We start from the raw sequence: 22,318 nt of genomic DNA on the forward strand, positions 1-22,318 counted from the left end.
TGACAAATTATTCAGACTAATTTTTTAAAAATCAGACATAAGGATGAGTATGTTTGTTCCAGATGTTTTCCTGTTGCAATAATTTTTTTAAAAATCACACTTTGTCTTCTGTGTCAACAGTTAGCATCATGCAAACACTGAAGAGTCACATACCCATAACTGCTATCGTGATATGTTGGAGAAAACACATCCATCTCTATAAGGTTGTCATGACCATTTGCAAGGACTGCTTGACTTTCTAATTCTCTATACATAAAGATACAAAAAAATGAAATTAGAGGTGCAATTTCAAATTAAAGAAAGGGATGATCCCACAAAAAAGAATATACTAATTCTGCCACATAACTTTGTTTGTGCAAAACTGACTGTGGGATTTATCTGCCTTCCATGCTGTCCTCTGAACTACATACTGGATTGTAACCTGAAGACACAGTGTTATAAGGCTAGCTTTAGGTGGTCATTACCCTTTGGTGATCCCTTATTTATGTGCAAGTCCTTGAATAAAATTCCTGACTGCTGCCTGTGGCAAGGCAGGTTTAAGGACTGAGCAGTGCAGAGTGGGGGATGTTGTTTACTTGATGACACTGGGCCAGAGATGAAGCAATAAAACTGAACTGAGACTATTAAAAGACAGTCTCTTGCTGGCTATCTGGCACAGCCAGCCAGCAAGAAAAATATGCAGAGAGCTGGCTACCAGAGTGAATGGGGATCTCATGTTTTGCAAATGACAATGCACAGCAGCAGGAGAGGCAAAAGAAGCATCAGAGTCTGGTTCTCTCAGGGAATAGTAAGGAAATGAGGAGGAGAAATTATTAAGTCACTATGATTTTTTTTAGAACTGCCTATTTCTTTTGTCCTATCTAAAATGGGGAATGATTTATATGGGGAAAAAATACTTGGCTCCATTCTTACTTCAATGACTGTCTACCTTTTAAAACAGGGATGATAAACTCAAGGAACACTGCAAATGATACAAAATTCTGGACTACTGGTGCTTGCCTAAGAGCCAGGGGACAAAATACACAGCATGATCAAATTCCAAATACTTATAGTGACAGCAAGGGATATTTGAGCAGGAAAGATGCCAGAGGGATCAAGCAAAAATCTAAAGTAAGACACTACTGACATCAAAGAAAGCTTATAAGCATATGGGCTTGGTGTTTTAGGACTCAAACAGATGCTCAGTGAGAACCTGACAGTAAGAGAATGTCAGAAGAAAACAGAACTTTTTTGACTTTAGTATTTGAAAACAATATTTAATTTCTAATGTCTGTATATAATGAACCCATAATTATGGCATGTCAATTTTTCAAATGCACTCATGCTGTCAGCAATCTAAGCAGAGTCCTGTTTCTTCAACTTGCAGATCAGCAATGTGAGCACAGTGCTTAACAGGGTCTTGAGCAGGACTTGAACTCCATCCCCAGTTTCTGCCTTTATTTTGTACCATGCACCTTCTCAATAGAAGTAACATCTCTAATCAAGTCCATGTGTGAAAACCTGGCAGATGTACAGATCAGAACAATTTGAATTTGATTAAACCAGGCACTGTTTTAATGCGTGGAGTGTGTAAAATAGGTGGTTTGAGCAGACTTTAACCTCCAGCAACACTGTGCTTTTGTGGACAATCAATCAGCCTCTACACAAATTGATTTAAAACTTCCCTGGAAACTATCAACACGTGTTCCATACCTTAATCAATATTGAAGGCAATTGGACCACTGGCAGTCCACCTCAATAATGACACATGTGCATGTTCATCACACTTTTAGAGTTTCTAAAGTCTTCACATTCTAAAATGAACTTTGAATCAAGTTTACAGAGCAGTTTTGAAGTAACACATTCCAGAAAATATTTTGTCTATATGATTTCTGAGGTATTCCAGTACTTTAAATAGGTTCCTCAAAATACTAAAATATTTTCTCATCATCAAGTATTTCTTCAACCAATTCCTTCTTTTTTTCTTGGTAAAATAAGTATCTAAGTAGTTGAATACAGTAATGTTCCTAAGACTCTACTATTAATACTCAGTTGTAAGAGAAGACTCAGCAGTATCTGTAAACTATGAAAAACATGTTAGTTTCTTGGCTAGTTTCTATAAAAAATTCACAGTCCATCATACAAAATGCAACCATCTTTCAAATGAGGTACTTTTTACAGAAAATACAGCAAGAAAAAGCAAAGGTCTTTGATTCACTGGCGTGTTAGCACAGATTCTGAATAAAGTTATATAATATTCTCAGAGATTTATTCCTTGATTGGAATATGTAAATTACCTCTTACCAATAAATTGATCTTTTACATTCAATGATTGAAATTAATGAAATACTTCCTAGGAAATCCACCAAGAGATGCTACCAGCTTATTTTTATTTACAAATGTATGAGTTCTAACATACTTTTCCTCTGTGCATCTCTAACATTCATAATTGACCGTGCATTAGAAAAATTCTGCACATTCAAATATTTAACAGAGAGAGCACTTAAAGAAGTGATTTACTATGTATTTTTAAATATCAGTAATTTAGATCCTACTAGAACTTAAAGTCATGAGGAGGTTACTACTGATACTGGTAATCAAGAAATCATTACTAAAACTAGTAGCTGAATGAAAACTTAAAGCTCAGTGATAATAAAAAACCCACTAATATTTAATTACTAAATGATCTTTTATCATACTCAGACATCTGACATGCAGTCATATATTTAAATGACTCTGGCTGTCCAATCAGTAATTCAAAGAAGAAAATGGAAAGATTTTGATTTCTTCAGAAGTTCATATTATTCTCCATTGCTGGCTCCTCCAGCAGATCTGTTTGCTCTACAAATGAACCTAACTTACATATGGCTAGGGAACAGTCAAATAGTAAAGATCATTAAATGTTCAATGAAAGGTCTTGCAGTCTGCAGGAAACCTACAGGAAATATTCTTCTGTTGTCTTGGATCTTTTTGTTAATGTAGATTCTACTGAGCACAAATAGCGGGAAGACAATTTCTGCCTCTGCTCGGTAATCTCATTGTTATTTAAAGACAGGATCAAAGATCAAAGAAACATTCACATAATTCATTCAAGTTGCAGTTTTAGGTCCTCATAAACATTTAAGCAAAGAGTCTTTTTATATTTAAAAAAATGTGAATTGGAGTTTCTGTTGGACACCATTGATCTGTAACCTCACAGTTTTTAGCCTCACAGCCTGTAACCTCACATCTTTTTAGCCAGTAACACCAATGTTTCACACAAATCCATTAGCTCTTGTTGATGTACCTTGCACAGAGCCAAATTGCCATATATCCTATTAAAAACACAACAGAATCCAATATTATGGAATATATACCTTTTGAAATCACTTTCACTACTACTGCAGAGCAATAGGGACTAAAACCTCCCCCAAGCTTTACAAATACATCCCTCTCTCCTACATGCACATACACAAAGCCAGCCAATTCACTGCCCAGCTTTCCATGGCAGCAAACTGCATGTCATTTTTATGTCACCCATCATCAGTAGGAGCCTATAGAGCTAGGAGGACAGTTGTGTATACAGGCTGACATTCACATTCTCTACCTCTAAATGGCTGTCATCTAAGTCAAAAATAAAAAAAAAAAAAAGAGAGAAGGAAAAAAAGCCCCAACAATAAACATAAACTAAAATATTGCCAAAGAGGGGATAAACTTTTTTTAGTCCAAGAAAAGGGTGAAGGAGGAGAGCTATCACAAAGTTGTTAATACAGTGGATACTGATCCTGAAAATCACACTCAGGAGGGAACCTTAACCAAAAGGGGAAAAATCAATGACAAATAAGATGGGTTCTACACATCTACACCAGAGTTCCAACCAAGTAAGACTACTAGAAAAAACCAAAGTAGTAGGGCTCTGCCAGTTCTTACATGAAATTTTTACATTTTAACTCATTCACAAGTGTTCAAAATTTGAACACTCAAAATACCCTCAGGTTTAAATCAGAAATGTTTAAAAGATGAAAAGACTTTACTCTGCAAAAAAATGCTTATGGTTTAATGGAGGTGGCATTCTCATTCAAGTAGTCCTACACCTTTATAAAGACAATAAAAACACATATGGCAATAGAAGCAAACATCAAAGACCTTACTCATCTACTTAAGATTAACTACTATGAGGAAAACATCAAACATCTTCTTCCCCACTATAAACTTATTTGTTCTATAAGAAAATTTTTTCTTAAAGCACTAAACTGTTTGAATATGATTGAACTGTTTGAATTCTTCAGTGGAATGCTGTTCCACAGTGCTTATGTCTCAAACAGCACAGGAGAGTCCAAGAAAACTAAGAGAAGGAATAGCCATTGCCTGAAACATCTATGGCAACCAAAACTACTTAAAAGAGAATCTTAAGATCAGGTATGCTTTAAATTGGTCAGAATTATCTTTACTTTGCTATGAAACATAATATAAAGGGATTCAAAGCATAATCTGAAGGGATTTTCACAAACACTTTCAAGAACTACTGTCAACTTTAATATAGTAATAAACGCTCTGTTTAATAACTAAATTGAAATATTATGGCTTTCCTTAATAAAAAATCAGTGCTGATTGAGTGTTACATGAATACTAATTAATCACTGTAGGTAAATTCAGCTCTGTGCCAGTAAGTCCTATCAAAATTTTTATAGATTCTTCTGCATCTAAAAAAGCTAGTGTCACTCTTCATATTAGCTGCTTCTTTCCTAGAGGCAGTTATCAATGACAAATTTATCATTACACTGAAACTCAGTTCTTTTGTCTCACCAAATCTTAGTACCTTTAAAAACACTTGGCTTCGCATAAGTATTTCTTTCAAGGTACCAAGTACAAGAGTTAAAAACTATTACAGAATGTTATTTGACATTTGATCTGTATGACAGTACATATTTGACACATTTCTGGCAAGCAAGGCAAGAAATTTCTTCAAACAGGCAAAAGTCACAGGCTATGAACAGGAAGGGAAACGCTTGTCTGGAAAAATTAATATACTCTAATTACTCTGGAATAGGATTGTAAGGGAGAAGAGTGTCACTGAGGATTTGAGAGAGAGGACATATTTTTCAGGACTGAAAATTTTCCAGTTTTGCTCGCTGAATGAGGGGAAGTATTATCTGCAGGTCAACTTTCATTAAGGTAAACTTTCATTTTCTCTAGCAGTGCCACAGACTGTAGTAGTAGCTAAGTAATTACCTGCTTTCCAGAGGTGCATTACTGCCAAGCACCCAGCTGTCCTGCAGCTGGACTGACTCAGGTGTGGTTTGCAGCTCGGCGGGCAAAGCAGCCGGCGGGGCCGGACTCTGGTTCCTCCTATTTGTCAGGGAGTTTCTGTTAAGTGAGGTGATGGATGGGTGATGCTGTGCTGAATGTTGCTTGTGAGAAGGTGGCAAAGGCTGCAGGGTCGACTGGCCTTGGTTATTTGGAGGTTGCTCTAAGAAGAAAGAAAATTAAAGTTCGTTACACATCTTGGCATTTGCACAACCAAAGCAGAATGAGAAATTCAATATAATCCTATAATCTAATATATTTGCATATTATTCTATTAGCAGACATTCAGTGACATTCTGTAATAGCAAGTTTACCCTTGATACACCAAGTTCTAATTAATACACAACAGATGGTAAAATTGCTTTTGGTTTTAATTTGTTTCAGTTTTTTTTTTTTAATCTGGTTTTATTAACACCTACAGAAAATAGCATCTGACAGATCCCCTAATGCGCCTTTAGACTTCAGCTTTTTTTAACAAACCAACCCTGAAATTAAATGGGTAATTTCAGTAGAACACAAAGGTTTTCAAAATGCATATAATCCCTATAATTATTTAATGGAGATTTTAAGCTTTATTTAACTGCAATAAATTATTACAAGCTAGTTGCTAAACAGCAGTAGACTACTCTAGTTTAGTGCATTTCAAATAAGGCAGATCTGCACTATGATCTGCTAATAGATGCTAAGTATTCTTTAGCAGAAGGTCACTCTGTGAAGCAGATGTTGCTTCATGGATATTTAACAGACTGATTCACATCTGATTACAACGTCAGAAGACTCATATACTTAATGACCGTCACATCCATTAGAACACACACAGAACAGATTTTCCAATTTCACACCATGCAATATAAATACAGCTTGGAGGAAATCACAGGTGATAAGAGAGTCAGGCCATCGAAACAAAAAGAAATATTTTCTGACTTAACCAAAGCACACAACACCCATAAAGCTTAAACTCAAAATCTCAAAACAGCAAAACCTGCAATTAAATATCTCTATCAATGTAAGGTTTTAGCAATCTGTTCCATAAAATCACTGGCAAATAAGTCATAAATATAGGACAAACACTTTACAACACAATGCACAAAAAACCAACTCCTAAACACGTAACATTTATGTAATTAAAATTGCAATCTATTTCTTACACTAATGTAGCAGAACATACTTCATAATATAAATGCAAGTGTTAAGCAGAGCAGAAGACACAGGACATGCACTTCTCTCACAGTGCAAAAGCTTTCAGGTAGTTTTTTAATTAGTTGTTTGATTTCCATAAGCAATTCCCTTTTGAAACCGGTTATAATTGCAAATTGTTACAAACTCAATAATAAAACTCTGGTACAGAGAACACAGGAAAAGTATTTCTGTTCAAACAGATGTTTCCAACAACTTACAGGTGACTGCTACAAAATTAACTTAACTGTGAGCAATTTCTGAAGTTGTGAACACAAGACAACATGAAAATGTTAAGAAATAGACTTAGACAGAAAAACCAAGTCTTCGGAATAATTTCCTTTCTGAGAACCACATTCTTCTTTCCAGTGATTTTGTGTGGTCAACACCACTTTTGTCACAAACAACAGCAACGCTGAATCTCTCATTAAAAGAACAGCAGCATTTATACTGCTAGTGAGATTTTCAACACCAAATCCCTAATGCATTAATGCAAAATTCCAGTCCAGGTAGGATACAGCCGATAAACTTTATCTTCACCAACACTGACACAAAGGCTGTCACTCCATGTGATTACAATCACTGTCAAGGGCTTTAAGCCACCTTTCAACAAGCCAACTGAAGAAACTTAACAGACCAACACTAGAGCAAAGAATTTTCCCCATATCTCTTAAAATTTTATCTGATTTAGATAACAAGCTGGTGCTATTTATCAGCTGGTGCAAAATTAACTGTGGCTTTATATTTTGTAATACATAGGCGCATGTGTGTATAAAAAATTATATATGTGCACGTGTCTAAGTATTTACACACATGTATATGCAAATACATACAAATAAATTATTAATTACAATAATTAATTACAAAAATTACAGAAAAATGGCAGGTGGAATGAAGTAATTCACATGAGTTTATTTTAATTGGATAGATAAATTAATTTATATAGTTCTTAGGATCAGACTTTTTTTTTTTTATTCCCCTTTTTGACTCTCCTACCAGCCTAGCCTTATTGGACAGTTTTGCCATGATCAGTGCAAAACTCTCTTACACTGCAGCTCCTATCAGCTGAAATGTTATCCTGACATCCCTCTTGTTCATTAATTTCTCTTCTCATTTACAGTCTCTGCTGAAAATCAATCCTTCAGTCTATCACTTTAAGTACTAAAGGTCTTGCAGCATTCTCTGCTAAAGACAAAGTAGAGGATTGATCATCATTGTTCTCTTGCACAAAGGAGGGTGTGAGTGCCAGGCTTTGTCTCAGGTAGATGTCACACCTTCCCACACACTCTACCCCATGAGGAAGATGGAGAGTGAAGGTTCTGTAAAGAGAATTTATATACTCCACAAATAAATGCACAGATTTAATAATTACTCTCAAAACACGCTGGAAGAATGAAATTGGATTACTCAGACCACAGGCCAGCTACACAGGCCACTGTTTGGGATTTAGATTATTTCCCTATAAATTTACTGTGAACCAAAAGACCCTTCTGCTAAATAACATACAAACTTTACTAACTGAAGATACAGAGGAACATAGAAGTTAAGAGAGGCTAGGAGGGAGCTAGAAGGCCATCCAAGTGTGATTTTGCAAAGATCACTTGTCTTCCAATCCCATTTTCTCTCCACAGAACGTTGACAAGTGACATTTTCTTGTGTCTGAGGGTGGCTTCAGTTGCAAAGGAACATACAGCTTCCTCAAAATCAAAAATGCCTGAAAAATCTGGAATGATTTATTTCTTTTCTAATTGTGCAAAAGCTACAGGTAGAGCTGCACTTAACAAGGTTAGATTTTCCATAAATCAACAGAGTTAAAATCTATACTCCTCTAAATTTACTCTGTCCTACGCTGTCATTCTGAGTGAGAGATCACTGAGGACTGCTTTTTGGATCTTTTCTCCAACCTGCCAGATTTCCCCAATACACAGTCCTTTGATTGCTGCACAATTTCTAACAAAAACCTAATATTGCACCACTGATTTGTGAAGAAGAATCAGCACAATAGTCGTGTTTTGAATGCCAGTCTTAACCTGGAGCCAGATTTCCTTCTTTACTCCTTTAAGGAGTTAAGAGTTAAAGAACAGCTTTCAGTATTCCCGAGGCTTTCACACAAAGCTATCAGCCTTATGGAGCAAGAACCTCTCAACATCCCTGTGACACTGAAAATATTCCCACAGCAAAAGCAGGGAAACTGAGGCACATATGTTAAGTGATTCACACTGCTGTCCTGAGAAATCAGCATTACTGTCAGAATAGTTCCAGTTTTCTTGCTTTTCCTACTTAACAAGTTTATAAGTAGAGTGGGATGACACGATATGTACTTCATAAAATCTGCAGCACTGGACACTACTCGCTGTAATAACAGCCCTCCGTGTGCTGCAATATCAAGTGTCAAGACCCTGTAACTTCTCTTTCTTTCTATCAACCACTGGAATCCTAGAGGGAAATATATCTTCCCTTGCTTATTGAAAAGACAGCAGCCCTGGGACTTGGCCAGCTCCCTTACAACAACCCACTTATTAGAAGAAAAAGCATTCAAATTTGATAAAGTACAATTGGGTTGAAATGCTTAAAAACTATTCCAGAGAGGAACAGTTGCTGTGCTTTAAATTGGATTTTAAAAGCTATCTTAATTGATTTAATCTAAATGGGAATGTCTAATTTACTCTAAAATTAAGCAGATATGGGTAGGTACAGGCAGGTTTAGGTCTAAAGATGTAAAGTTTTAATTATAACATTCCTGTTTGGTTTAGACCTTAATGACTGTAGAGAAATTCCATTCATCTTAAAGAGAAGATTTCTGCAGCAAGAAGCAAACATAAACTGGCCCAGCAAGCAGTCTGTCAAAATTCTTCAGGTGCAACAAACAAACCCTACACTTTTAAGGCATTTGTTGAGTAAGTCAAGATCAGATAATTATGTGTGTGAACATATGCACAGAACTCCAAAAAGTCACAAGAAATTGGGTAGAAAGTTGTCTTACTACAGTTACATGATTTTTTTCAAAACATATTTAAATTATTATTTTCCCTGGGGAATCACAGTGAAGCAAAGCAGCCATTTCAATTGCAGAGGTAAATTATATGCAGTTCTGTAGCCTTTCAAAAAACCTTTATTTTTCAAAAATTAAATACATTTAATTAATTTCATCATTTAATTGTTACAAACTTTTAACAGCATAAGAAGGAGAAACTTTTATGATACCTACAGCCATGTGGGGAAAGGGGCTAATTCAGAGGCAGAAAAGCAGACCAAGCATCCATGACAAAAAGTAATTAGTTTCATATTTTGTGTCTTTCTATAACAGATAGATCACTGAGACCTGTCATCTAAGAAAAAGAGAGGTGATTTCCATTTGATAAGGATTAGGCTTTTAAACAGAGTATAACTAATGTGAACTTACATTCCCATGACAAACACAAAAGCAAAGTCTTCCATTATGATATAAACATTTCAAATGTGAACAAAATGTTATTCAATATCTATGTCTATGAGAGTCAACTCTTTCTGGTCAGGCTGCTCCTCTTCTATTCTCTCTTTACAAAAGTCTCTGCCACGGTAAAGGAAATACCCCTAACACATACTGGATGTAAGAATCTGGAGTAGACAATGTTTTGGAAAATGCATGAAACGTTCAGAAAACTTTAAAAGAATACAACCTTTTGTTTGCAACCACTGGTCCCTGATCTGCTAGCCCTTGATTGCTAGCAGTAAAAATAATTTCTATAAGACCTGGTTTGATTTCCTCAATAAAACCCTTCAATGGACTTGAAATTTTACCTAACTGACACATGGTCACATCTCCAAAAGCACTGTAAGCAGTAGTGGGATTTACCTCAGAAGTCCCTGCAAATTGAAAAGAGCAGATATTATGGCTTAATTATTCCTAGAGCTCCCAAAGGAGCTCTTTTTTAGGTTCCTGCTTATGGAGGGGCAAGACAGGCTACCTGCACCGCTATGGCCACGGCTTCAGGGATCCTGTGGGCAACTAAAACCAATCACTCCACAAGTCTCTGGTCTGGGAGCACCTTCCATGAGAAGCCATATATAAATAATGAAACCATAAAGAAGGTTATGCGTTGAAAAAAAAAAGTGCTCATTTGCAATTAGGCAGATCTGTCTTTTGAATGAACCACTGTTTCAGTTCAGTTTTTCCTGCCAGGGTGTGCAAGGCTTAAAGCTTCCTTTCTGATCATTTACTACAAGCTATTGGGGTAATTTAAAATAAGTTGCTCTATGTGCTTATTCTGTGGTTAATCCCAAGTATTTGCTTAGTCTCATTCACATCCAAATTTGCTCTGCTCTGCCAAATGCTTTAAGGATCCAAGCCACACACTCAATCCAGGGACTGTGGTGACAGACTGCCTACCACCAGAGGAGAGCCCTTTCACTCTGATTTGCTGTCAGCTTGCCCATCCTTTGCTGCTTGGTTTACACCTAATGGACATAGAGATGGAAACAGAATTAACCCCCAGCCGCTGCTGCTGACTTCCTCTGTGCTCAATGCATGGTGACAAGCACAAGGAGAAGTGACAAGGACACTTTGATCTAGATATGCACCGTGTGTGTGTGTGTGTGTGTGTGTGTATACTATTACAATATAAAAGGGGCAAAAGTCAAACAAGCAGCTTGATCAAAGTGGGCCAGTGTTTGTCTCCTCATCAGTACAATGCCTGTAGGGTCTGAAAACCTGTCAAGCTATCTGGGACTGAGAAACTATCAGTGAATTTAATGCAGGATAAGCTCTGAGAGATTGCATTGCCTTGCTCATGATTCTAAATTTGGGAGAAATAATAAAGAAAACCTTAATTTTACTATTTTCCTTTAGATTGCAACATGACTTTACTTTTTAAAGAGAAATAAATACTTCTGTCCTGAAAGGCAAGAAAGACTTACTTGACTGTGGAGAAACTCAAAATGATCCCATGGCTCTCATGTGGTATCTGTCTAAGACCAGATGACCAGTGGAAAGAAGTAGCTGGAACTCCCTGGAGGGCAGTAGGAGTCCCCAACATGCAACAGTGGTGTTTAAACCACAAAGTACATGTTGATCATTTCCCACATGCTATAAGAATAGTGTTCTTTACCACTTAAATACACACAGGAAGACAAAGAAACAAGTCATGCAAAATATCTGCAAGCTTTAGGAACTGAAGAAAAAATACTTTTACCAATGTCTTTCAGCTGTGTTATCTACAGGAGCATAATTCTTCCAATTAAAGGTACACTTGTAACTTTGTCTATTTCACATCCACTGAGCATAATACCTTCCCTCAACATCTTCATATGGATAATACTTGTGCATTCTCAGCTGTTTTATAATTCAGCTCTCCCTAATGTTTTATAACCTTGCTCCAGAAACAGAAAGCACCAGTTACTAATCTATTCCCAAAAACTTTGTAAAGAATATTAACTGAGCTTTAAACTTACTTGAAAGGCACATTTTTTTGACCCTGGTATTTTTAGAATAAACAAGCTGAAAAGCTGTACGCTATATGATATGTGACCCTATGAAGATAGATAACATAACTTTCTATTTTATGACATTTACTTTGAAAATCTGATTAAGATAGATGTCTCCAGTTTGTTATTCTTCAATGTCATGTTGTCATAGTTCCCATCAGCAAGATGCTTTAAAGCCTTTCGATTAATATTGTATGCCAGAACTGAAATTACATCCTTTGTCGTTTAGTTCTTAATGGTGCAAGTGATATCTATCAAGTAGTGTTTTATGAAGCATGTGTGATTTTTATTACAGGCTGTTTTCACAAATCTTCTTCAGGTCTCATAAAGACTGTTCATGGTTCACAACAAATATGCCTTGCATTTAAAATCATGCCAATTCTCAATGGAAAATAAACCTTGGATTTTTCAGCAGGGTTTATCAACAGAACAAAACTCTTACTTAATTAAAATCTGTATATAATCACCTTAATTAGCAAAGCAAAAACACTACTGTAAGCCCCTCCCCTTTGCATGAGAACTCTAGAGTAAAAAACACCTCTGAACAACAAAAAATGTACTAATGTTTTAGTTTCATAAGTAAAGGGTTATGTTTGCCAAATCTAAATGCCCTGAAATAAATTTAAAATAAAGATGGCACACAGGTAGAACTGCAGACGCAACATTCCCCTGTAATCCAAGTACAACAAGGATCCTTATTTGTGGCATCCATATTTGTAGAATAAGATGCATATAGTCAAATTTCTTCAATTTACTGGAAACCAGATAGTTAGGGGCAGCTGAGAAGGAATATTAAGGCTGGCTATTGTCAACCTGCCATTTAAGAAAAAATTTGCAAAGTCAATAAAACTTAGGCCTTAGATGACACATGAGCAAAAGGTATTTTTCTAGTATGTTTTTCTCCAAAGACTTTTCTCTTGTTACCTAACAAAGTAAGGCAAATACACTGCAGGAAGAAATCCTGCCCATTGAAAAGAAAGCGGGCATTTCTTCCACAGGTGGTGGTGGAAGGAAAACTGGCAGGATTTACTTCTGAAAGGTTTATTAAATGTTGTTTCCACTCTTCTGTTGTTCACTGTGGGAACGGAACCAGCTCACTTTTAAAGCATTTTTTTCCATTAGCTGGAATCGATTCTCAAAGCATTCCAACATAAACACCTCCAGCCTGTAACCACTCCATTAACCCCTTCCATACATATGTATCACACAGTCAATATTATGGCAGGCAAAATCTGTTTAATTTAACTACCATAAAAAGATAATGTCTTCTTATCTGGTACCTATATAAGGGCTCAGCTAACAAAAAGTAGCTACAAAAGCATGTGGGGTGAAAGAGCTCAGATTTGGAGAACAAATAGCACCTGGATCAGGGAAAACCACTGATGTTTCCATGCTTAAGGCAGTCATTCAAAGTAACAAAGTAAACTGGACTTTGCTGGTTTTCAACTGAACTGTGGAAGCTTAATCACCTTATGAAAGCTGAACCTGAGATATATATTTCAGCTTCAGTGAAAAAGCACTAGAGAAACTAGTTCAGGAAACAATCTTCCTAATAGTGGCCTCTTTATCCCCAGAGGGATTTAAGAACAAAGATGAAAGAAGAAAAAATACAGAAACACTGCTAAAGTAAATTGAAATTTAACCTGCTGGGGTAACATACTTAGTATTTTGCTTTACAAGAAAATGAAATAAAACAGAGGGTATAAAACCCAGGATGGCAGCTATGCACACGGGAAGAAAGAGAAGCAATAGTGTACTTCCAATCCTGCCGTTGTATTACACAAATGCCATCTCCTTCCACCCCAGCCTAACCCACACAGTAGTTAGCAGGGACACTAATAGACATTTATTTATATTCTCTTTTTAGCATCCAAAGTCTGTAAAACCTAACAAAATCCTCCACTGGTAAAATGTCATTGACTTATTTCCAACAATTTAACTGGCTATCAAACTGGGAAAAGTTGGTATCACACTGTGAGAAATGAGAAAAGCTTGCTCACTTGAGACAAAAAAAATGACACTCAGCTTGTATTATCCAGAGATTCCAAATATAATAATGCAGATTCAGTGGTGTGCTCCTGGCCTGGCTTCTCCACAGTGGGGTTCAGATGTTTTGCACGACTGTGGGCTTGGGGTTTTTTTCCCCCACTGGAGTATAGCAGTCTCCTAGACAAATAGTCTGTGACAGGGGGATCACCAAGACCACAGGCTTCACTTAAGTAATGTTTTTTTCCTAATCAGAGCAGATCTGTTTTCATCTTCATAAATTAAATCATCTTTCATTCTTATTTAGAGTCTGGAGTGAGAAAGTTCTGCAATTATTGTTAGCTTCATACAATCCTCTTTGCTGCTAACTCATGGAAATCAGTGGAGAAACGTGCTTGCAGTTAACAAATAGAAGATTAACTCGTTAATCACAGAACTGAGGTTTCCATTGAAAGAAAACAAAACATGAAACAAAACCGGAGAAGTCCAGCTGAAAGACTTTGTACAAGGAGAAAAATTCAGCTTCCCAAAATGGTGACAGGGGACTAGAATGAATTTGAAAAACCTTGAAGTAGCCAAAACCTGCCTGTAAAACACAGGTGAAATGATTCAGAGTATGCCATTTCCCACTTTGTTCACCCTGCACCTTATGTTTATACCAAATACAGATAGACACTTTATTTTGACTGCAAAAATTGTGATTTATAAATAAATGTCAAAAAGCAGAACTATGCTTCAGCTGTAAGCTGGGTAAGTCCTGCAATCACTCAGTCACAGTGTGTTAATTTATGTACTCATCTCTTACCCCATGATTAGCTGGAGTTAAATGCAGTTCCCATTGCAAAGTCTGATGTATGCCTTCTTAATAGATTTCTTAGCATTTTCAAGTGTTAGATAAGTTTGGTTCTTATCCAAAACCATTAATCCAGAGTGAGCTATGTGTATGTTTTCCTTTGTCTTCTGATTTTATTTCCTACCACTTCCAAGAAAAACAATTTGCCAAAGCTATTTATTTTAGAAGCATAGTTACTACTGTACACGTTAAGAAAACCTAAACTCTTAAAACTTTTAACCTGAAAAAATACACTCACAAGTCATGATTATGTAATGCTTACAGATGACACAACCAGTGCTGCAAAAGCCTCCTTTCTGCCCAATAAATAGAACAGCATCCAAAGGTTCTTTCACTATTAAACCTGACTTTTACTGACATATGGCTGACATTCATGAAGAAGGAGCAAACCCCTAGTCTTCCTCAAATTCAAAAGCCAGAGGAAAAATTCTGCATTAAATAGGTCAACTGAAGTTTTTGTAATGGACTTGCAACAGTTAATGCCATCCCTTGAACATTTTGCAAATTTACAAATCCAACAGCAGTTTGAAAGGCTGCTAAAATTAGTTCATTAAAAGCAATTAAATTCTTTACCAATTTCTGCATGCTCAACCCTTGTCTGTACACACAAGGCCACACTAATAAAATCTGTGAAAGATAAGCTAGGAATGGGAACACACAATATAAGACTTCTAAGCAAAAACAGGTGAGTTTGTTTCATCAGATTTGAAAGAACTCAGATAAGAGGGATTCATGTTTTGCTTTGGAGGAAATGAAAACAGAACAGGGGCAGTGACATGAAAAGAAATCCATGGGGGGAAAACGGTAGAATTGCACAGAAAAGGGGTTGAATGAATAATACACAGAGGAGACCTCACAAAAGTGAAGAGATGAAAGAAAAGTTCTGAGAAAAATGAGAAAGCATATACAGTTTCATTAGAAAAATCATAATAATCAAAATTTTATGGAAAACCTATAAGTGAGATGCTTACTCTGGCTTGACTTAAAAAAGGAATTTAATCCTGGCCTCTAGAGTCAAAGCAAAAATTCTTACAGACTGCAGCTTGGGCCTTAGAGCAAGAGGGAAATAAAGCAGTAAATCACCAGGTGAATTCTTGTCTCCAAATCATTTAATTGATTGGTTTTCAAGCATAAGAAATAAGCAGATTATGAAAGACAGGAAAAGAATAGGGAACCAAGCTTCCAAAATAGCTTTTAAGTACTTTTTCTCTTAACTGTGTCAAGGAAGAGAAATGCATAATAGGGGGAGGCCTCCACAAGAGCAAACTAAAGAACTATTGTTCTCTAATGACTTTAAATAAGCTTTTTAGGCTTACATATGAATTAGAATTTTCCTCTTCCTCCTTATGAAAAAAAACCCAACAAAACCACTCTTGATTTTAGTATGATATTATTCTATTCTAATGACAATCAAACCTAGTTAGGTATCAATCAAAAGAACAAATCCATTGCAAAAGATTTCTTAAAAGGTATTCTGGGTTTCCAGTACAGCTGCTTCCTTTTTCAGTAGCAAGATTGAGTCATTAACCCTCAAATCAAACCTCAACTTTGAATTTCTAAGAGTTGAAGCAAAACCTACCTGTCAACCTCACTGCCTCAGTTCGTGTAACTTATCAACAAAACTCTCCCCTACCCAGCACAGCATTTTAAGCAAACCTATAAATTCAGAGGTGTAAGTGGACATGGAGAGTGATTTAATTAGAGACTTTTATGTGTTCACTATGTATTTTGCAAGTGCTGTGAAGGACAGCAGTATGCTGAAAAGGTTAAGCATAAGTTTACTGCATTAATGAAAATTAAAATACAGTTTACTGCAATTAATGATAATAAACAGTTTTGTTCTATATGAAATAAAAAGCTAGGGGTGAAAGTTCATAATTTTAAAATTTATAAAACAGAAAATGAGAAAATCATCTTACACTTAAATTCTATATGTATTTTCACAAATGACTAGGTTTTGTCTTTCCTGGATGTATCTTCATGATGTCTTAGTTGTGTTACTGCTACAAAGCTACAAAGTTTCCAGCAGATGATCTTTCACATCAGTTTCAAGGTAAACTTTATAGCTTCTTGCCCAAACCAAGCTCCTTAAAAAAAACATGGCTGATTCATGTCATAGTAAGCTCTTCCACTTAATAACACTGCTGTAGTTCTCAGACAGACACTGACAGAACCAGTAAAAGGTAGAGAAATCACAGCCCAATACTACCCCCTTCGATTTAAATAGCCAACTAGATAGTATACACAAAAAGACCCCAGAAGAGCAGAGCTAAATATTTTTTTTAAATAAGTTTTAGAAACAATTGCAAATACACACAAATAAGCGCAAGGCACATCACCACCATGGTGCAGTGAAATGTGATGAAATCTCCCACATTTCATCAGTAAATGCAAACTGAATTCATTCCATGATGGTTCTGACTTCTGAGTAACTTTAGCATCAAAAGAAATGTTGCTGCTTCTTCTGGGATAGGCAAAGACTAAAAAAATTATTCATTACAATTTTATGCTCTTCTGGTAGCAATAAAGATTCCACATACTATTTACTTCTTAAAAAAAAAATTATCTGAAACCTCCTAATAGTAACCTGATTTCTACATATGCAGAATTTGTGTTTCAAATTACTTAATGTAGAGGAAGTGTGTAAACTCCATTTAAACCTAACAGCTGTCACTTCACCCATAACAAATTTGGCAAAAGCAATTCTAGGTACGCTGGGAGAGCACTTGTGAAGACAGCTTGCTCACCATGTAACACTGCTGATTTATGAAGCAAGCCATGCCCCAGTCAAGTGGGACAAGATTTTACACAGGCACAGAGCCAGCAGAGATCTGAATGACTGGACTCCCTGAAAGCCTGCTGCTTTCCACTTGTGGGGAAAAACCCCTCTATTTCTAGCATAATCACACCCTCTCCACCTAAACATGTTTCCCAGGTCCATTTTCTGCCTAAACTATCATATAGGAAAATACCTTTCTTTTTGTCTTCTGCTGAAACTGCAACACTGGTGACAAGGAACCCGTGTGTGGGGGTGGTACATGATTGCAAGGGAAACAGATGGTCTCAAGCTGAGAAGCCTGGTATTTAACATGCTTTTATAACTACCACTGGGGGCTAAAACCAAACATTTGAGGAGGGAGAATTGTTTCATGGTAAGCTCGCAGCAGAGCACGTCAGGAAATCTCTTTTTTTACTCCTGGCATAGCCAGTGGTGTGATCACAAGCAAGCAAGAGCCCCTACGTCCAGCGGTCTTGCTGCTGAAATCAATTATGTACCAACAGCTCTTTGCTGCTCCTGAAATGGGAGATGTTCTATGTGTAAATGTCCTCTGCTCTCAGAACAAATTTACAATGAGAAGTGCACAGACAAATGTGTTTGCAGAGAGGTGGAGGGAGGGTGGGCTTTGTGTTCTGCTGAGCGATGACTCCACACTGCAGCCACATCAGGGAATGGGAGGGGATACTCAGAACACCGGATTTTTTTCTGATATAGCTCAAACTTCCACCACCTGTGGGTAGGAAAGCATATGTAACCCATCGCACCTGCTCCCTACAGAATTCCCTGCAGCTCAGTTTCCTGGCTGCATAGAGGTATTAGTGTGAAAATTTCATCTGCACATCCCTACCCAAGGTGCAAGGTTTCACAGGTTACATGTGGCATTACAGGAGAATCTCCTGTCTTCCACAAAGATAAACCACCAATCTCACAAACAAGGTAATATTTTTTCATTAAAAGCTACTGGGTCACTTTATAGTCTCAGGTGAGTTGAATCTATTAGAGAGATTCACACTTTAGAAATACAACTCTAAAGAAAATAAATACAAACAAACAGGAAGACTTCGATGTACATTAGCTGCAAAAATTATCTCAGAAGCAAATGCCTTTAAGAAGCTGCAAACATGTACAATTAGAAGTGTTTTTGAAAGCTGAAAGCCTAAATAGCTGTCAGCAACTTCAGCAGCAAGTGTAAGTTATTTACAGCAGCAAGCAGACAGATTATCAAGATAACAGAAGCACTGATTAATTGTGTAGCCTAAACTGGCAATGAAAATAGGGTAGAGCCCTGCATATGTGAATATTTATTTTTAAATAGGTATGTTTCAGTTCCAAGATTTCCTCTTTTAGTTTATATAATTTAATAATAATCATTGAACCAAACTGCTCATTTAAAATTTTTTTCACATGTTTAGGAGTAAAAACCTGACTTTGTAGATAGCCTCCTCAAGACTTTTCAAATCTCTCAGTACCACTGAAATACTGAACCAAAACTAAGAGCTATTTTGAGTTGCTAGAACAAATACATAATAAGATGCTTGCATGGCAATATTCTTCCATAACATCACAAGCTTCACGCAAAGATTTCAAAATATTTTATAGTGCTCAGTAAAATTTGAGTGAAGACCTATTGAATTTTTTTAAGTATAGACTTCTTCATGGCACATTACATGTATTATACGCTCTTCTTTAGAGACAAATGGAAAATCTCAAGAGTTTTCATGTTCAGTGGTTTATATTCAGAACCTCTTCTAGCTGTACAGAACTTCTGAAAAGGACAAAGACTAATTTATCTTCAAAATATCTACTGTATACTGATTTGGACTGTGTGGAGTCCTACAGGACAAGACACAAGAAGTGCTGAAGGACAAGGTGAATCAAGTCAGTTTGCGAAATGACTTGAAGTGAAGCTGGCTTTAGATATTGCTGAACTAGAGAAGTTCTTTATCTCTGCAGTCCTTTATCTCTGTGCCGACTCCTGGATGGTGGCAAGCTCTCTGTGGTGGTGGCTACAGCAATGGAAGCAGCCGACTGACAGCGGTGTGACACACCCACCCCTCTGGGCTGCTGAATTACGGCAACACGTTGTTGCTCAGGTGGAGAGTGTGATAGAAGTACCTCACAAGATGCTCACGTACCCAAGAGTTGGGGCACTGAAGAACACTGAAAGAATGAACAGGTGACTCAACTGCTAGAATTGAAGTGGCTCAGATGGAGCTGGACTGGGAACATAAAGGTGGGCTACTTTTATAGCTTGATGGGCTAATGACACATCACGGCATTTAGGAAGGAATGCAAGAGATGGATGGGCTTGTGGCTGAAGGGAATTGATGCCATTGCACAGGTTATCCAAGAATGTCAAATATGCCCCATAATCAAACCAGTAAAGCAGATAAAGCCTTTTTGGTATAGAGAGTGAAGGCTGAAATAATATGGGAAAGCCTGGCTGATTATATCACATTACCAGGCACCTTTTTAACCATGTGCTTACAATGGTGGAAGCGACACTGGATGGTTGGAAAAATACTGTGTAGCCCATGCCACTGCTTGGAATACTATCCTGGGCCTTGAAAAGCAGACTTTATGGTCACACGTAGCACCCTGGAAGAACTGAATCAGAACACAGGACTCATTTCCAAAACAATCTCATAGACACATGGCATTGAGGGAGAATATCACATCCCTAGCATGCACCAGACTCTGGGAAAACTGAATGATGATTTATTGGGCATGTTATGGGAATTGCTGTATCTGGAATCCCTTGTTGCTAGCCAAGCTAGGAGCAAGGGGAGGAGTTCACGGCCATGTTAAACCCTATAAACTGGCCCAAAAGGTCCAGGGGTAAAGAGTCAAATGTATATACCTTTAAACTGCTGTAACCCATGATCTGAGTTGTGTTTTAAAGGAACTACTATAGTATTAGCTAACTAAACCAATGAAGGAGAAGCCTCAAAAAAACAGCTGCAATGCAGCAGTGACCACACCTGAGCTGTCTTTGGTGCCCAACACCCCCATGCAGCACATCCCCTCTCCTGTCCCAAGTGACCACTAGAACAGATGGAGCACCAAGTCGTGGACTAAAGGAACTCAGTGGACATTTGTAGATATTTATGTACTTTTTACCAGACACTTCTCAGGGGTGATCCACAGACCAAAGCAATGGTATCTCTATATTGTATCAAAGGTCCTACACCTGGGCTATCTCAGGCACACCTACAGGCTGCGTTGAGACAAGCCCTGTTGAGAAAGACTTGGGGTGATAATTGATGAAAAACTCAACAAGACCTGGCATTGTGTGCTTGCAGTTCAGAAAGCCAAGCAAACTTTGGGCTGCACCAAAAGTAGTGTGGCCAGCAGGTCAAAGGAGGAGATTCTTTCCCCCTACTCTGTTCTGGCGAGATCCCACTTGGAGTGCTGTGTTATGGTGCTCCTAACATAAGAAGGATGTAGAACTGTTGCAGCAAGTCCAGAGGAGGGCTGAAAAGAGGAGCACTGAAGACAGGATGAGAAAGCTGGGGTAGTTCAGCCTGGAGAAGAGAAGGTTGTTTGGAGACCTCATAGCACCCTTCCAGTATCTGACTGAGGCCTAAAGGGAAACCAGAGAAGGCCCCTTCATCAGGAACTGTAGTGGCAGAACTAGGAGTAATGGGTACAAATAAAAAGAGGAGAAATTTAGGTTAGATAATAGGAAGATTTTTTTTTTATTTTGAGGGTGAGACAGCAAAACAGGTTGCTGTGGGAGGCTGTGGATGCCCCAACCCTGGCAGTGCTCGATGCCAATTTGGATAAGGCCTTGAGCAACCTGGTCTAGTGGGAAGTGTCCCTGCCCAAAGCAGGGGAAATTGGGACTAGATGATCTTTAAGGTCCATTACAAGCTCTTATCATTCTATGGTTTTATGATTATATGATAATTAATGGGCATCACGGTTAATGAGGATGGATTGAAATTTTTGAGAGCTGGACACGACTTAAATGGAAAAAGAAGCTGCAAGTCTGTTGGTTTTGGCTGGGATAGAGATAGTTTTCCTCACAGTATGGGACTATGCTTTGGATTTGTGCTGGAAACACATAAATCTGTGATATTTTAATTATTACTTAGTGTTTACAGAGGCAAGGCCTTTTCTGCTCCTCTCTAAACCCTGCCAGTGAGGAGGCTGGGAGTGCACAAGAATCTGGGAGGGGACACAGCTAGGACAGCTGATCCAAACTGGTCAAAAGGATATTCTATAAAATAAGGTGTCATGCTCAGCATATAAACTAGAGGCAAGGTTGGCTGGGAAGGCACTGCTCAGGGACAGGCAGCAGTTGGTTGGTGATGAGCAAAATTATTTTCATTTGTATCACTTGTCTTTCACGGGCTTTACTTATCTTTATCTTTGTTATTTTCCTTTTTATTACGATTTAGTTTTTCTTACTATGTTTTATGTGAACTGGTTGTCTCAACCCACAAGTTTCCTCCATTTTCCTGTTACAAATTCTCTTTTCCCCATCCTGCTGGGACAGGGGAGTAAACAAGTGGCTGTGTGATGTTTAGTTGCTGGCTGGGGTTAAACCATGACATGCAGCTGCCAGCCAGACCTCAATATGCTGGAAGTCTAGATACAAGAAACTTACACCCTTATCCCATGAATCACAATGGATATACTTTCTCTAAAACCCAACTGGCTGAGGTTGCTGCCATGCAAAGTTTAGCCTTGGCCAGCAGACAACCACATGGATGAACATGTCCTGGTTTTGACTAGCTCTGACAATAACCTGGGGGGTGAGTCAGACTAGTAGGAAAGTATATAAAATGAAG

At 37.6% G+C, this 22,318-nt stretch overlaps 1 protein-coding gene across 15 annotated transcripts in view; it reads right to left on the bottom strand.

Moving 5' to 3' along the window:
• Positions 1-22,318, bottom strand: part of TENM3 (teneurin transmembrane protein 3) — a 1,293,822-nt gene that overhangs the window by 130,930 nt on the left and 1,140,574 nt on the right. For 9 of the 15 annotated variants that reach the window (XM_063156143.1, XM_063156142.1, XM_063156144.1 and 6 more), the window contains 2 exons: positions 5,191-5,428; positions 154-246 (listed from right to left, as the gene is read on the bottom strand). In XM_063156143.1, coding sequence (XP_063012213.1) covers positions 154-246; positions 5,191-5,428 — 331 coding nt within the window. The remainder of the gene's footprint in view (positions 1-153; positions 247-5,190; positions 5,429-22,318) is intronic. The other 6 variants (XM_063156155.1, XM_063156153.1, XM_063156152.1 and 3 more) reach the window with 1 other exon arrangement.

The sequence above is a fragment of the Melospiza melodia genome, chromosome 5, assembly GCF_035770615.1.
Source record: "Melospiza melodia melodia isolate bMelMel2 chromosome 5, bMelMel2.pri, whole genome shotgun sequence".
Classification (NCBI taxonomy): Eukaryota; Metazoa; Chordata; class Aves; order Passeriformes; family Passerellidae; genus Melospiza; species Melospiza melodia.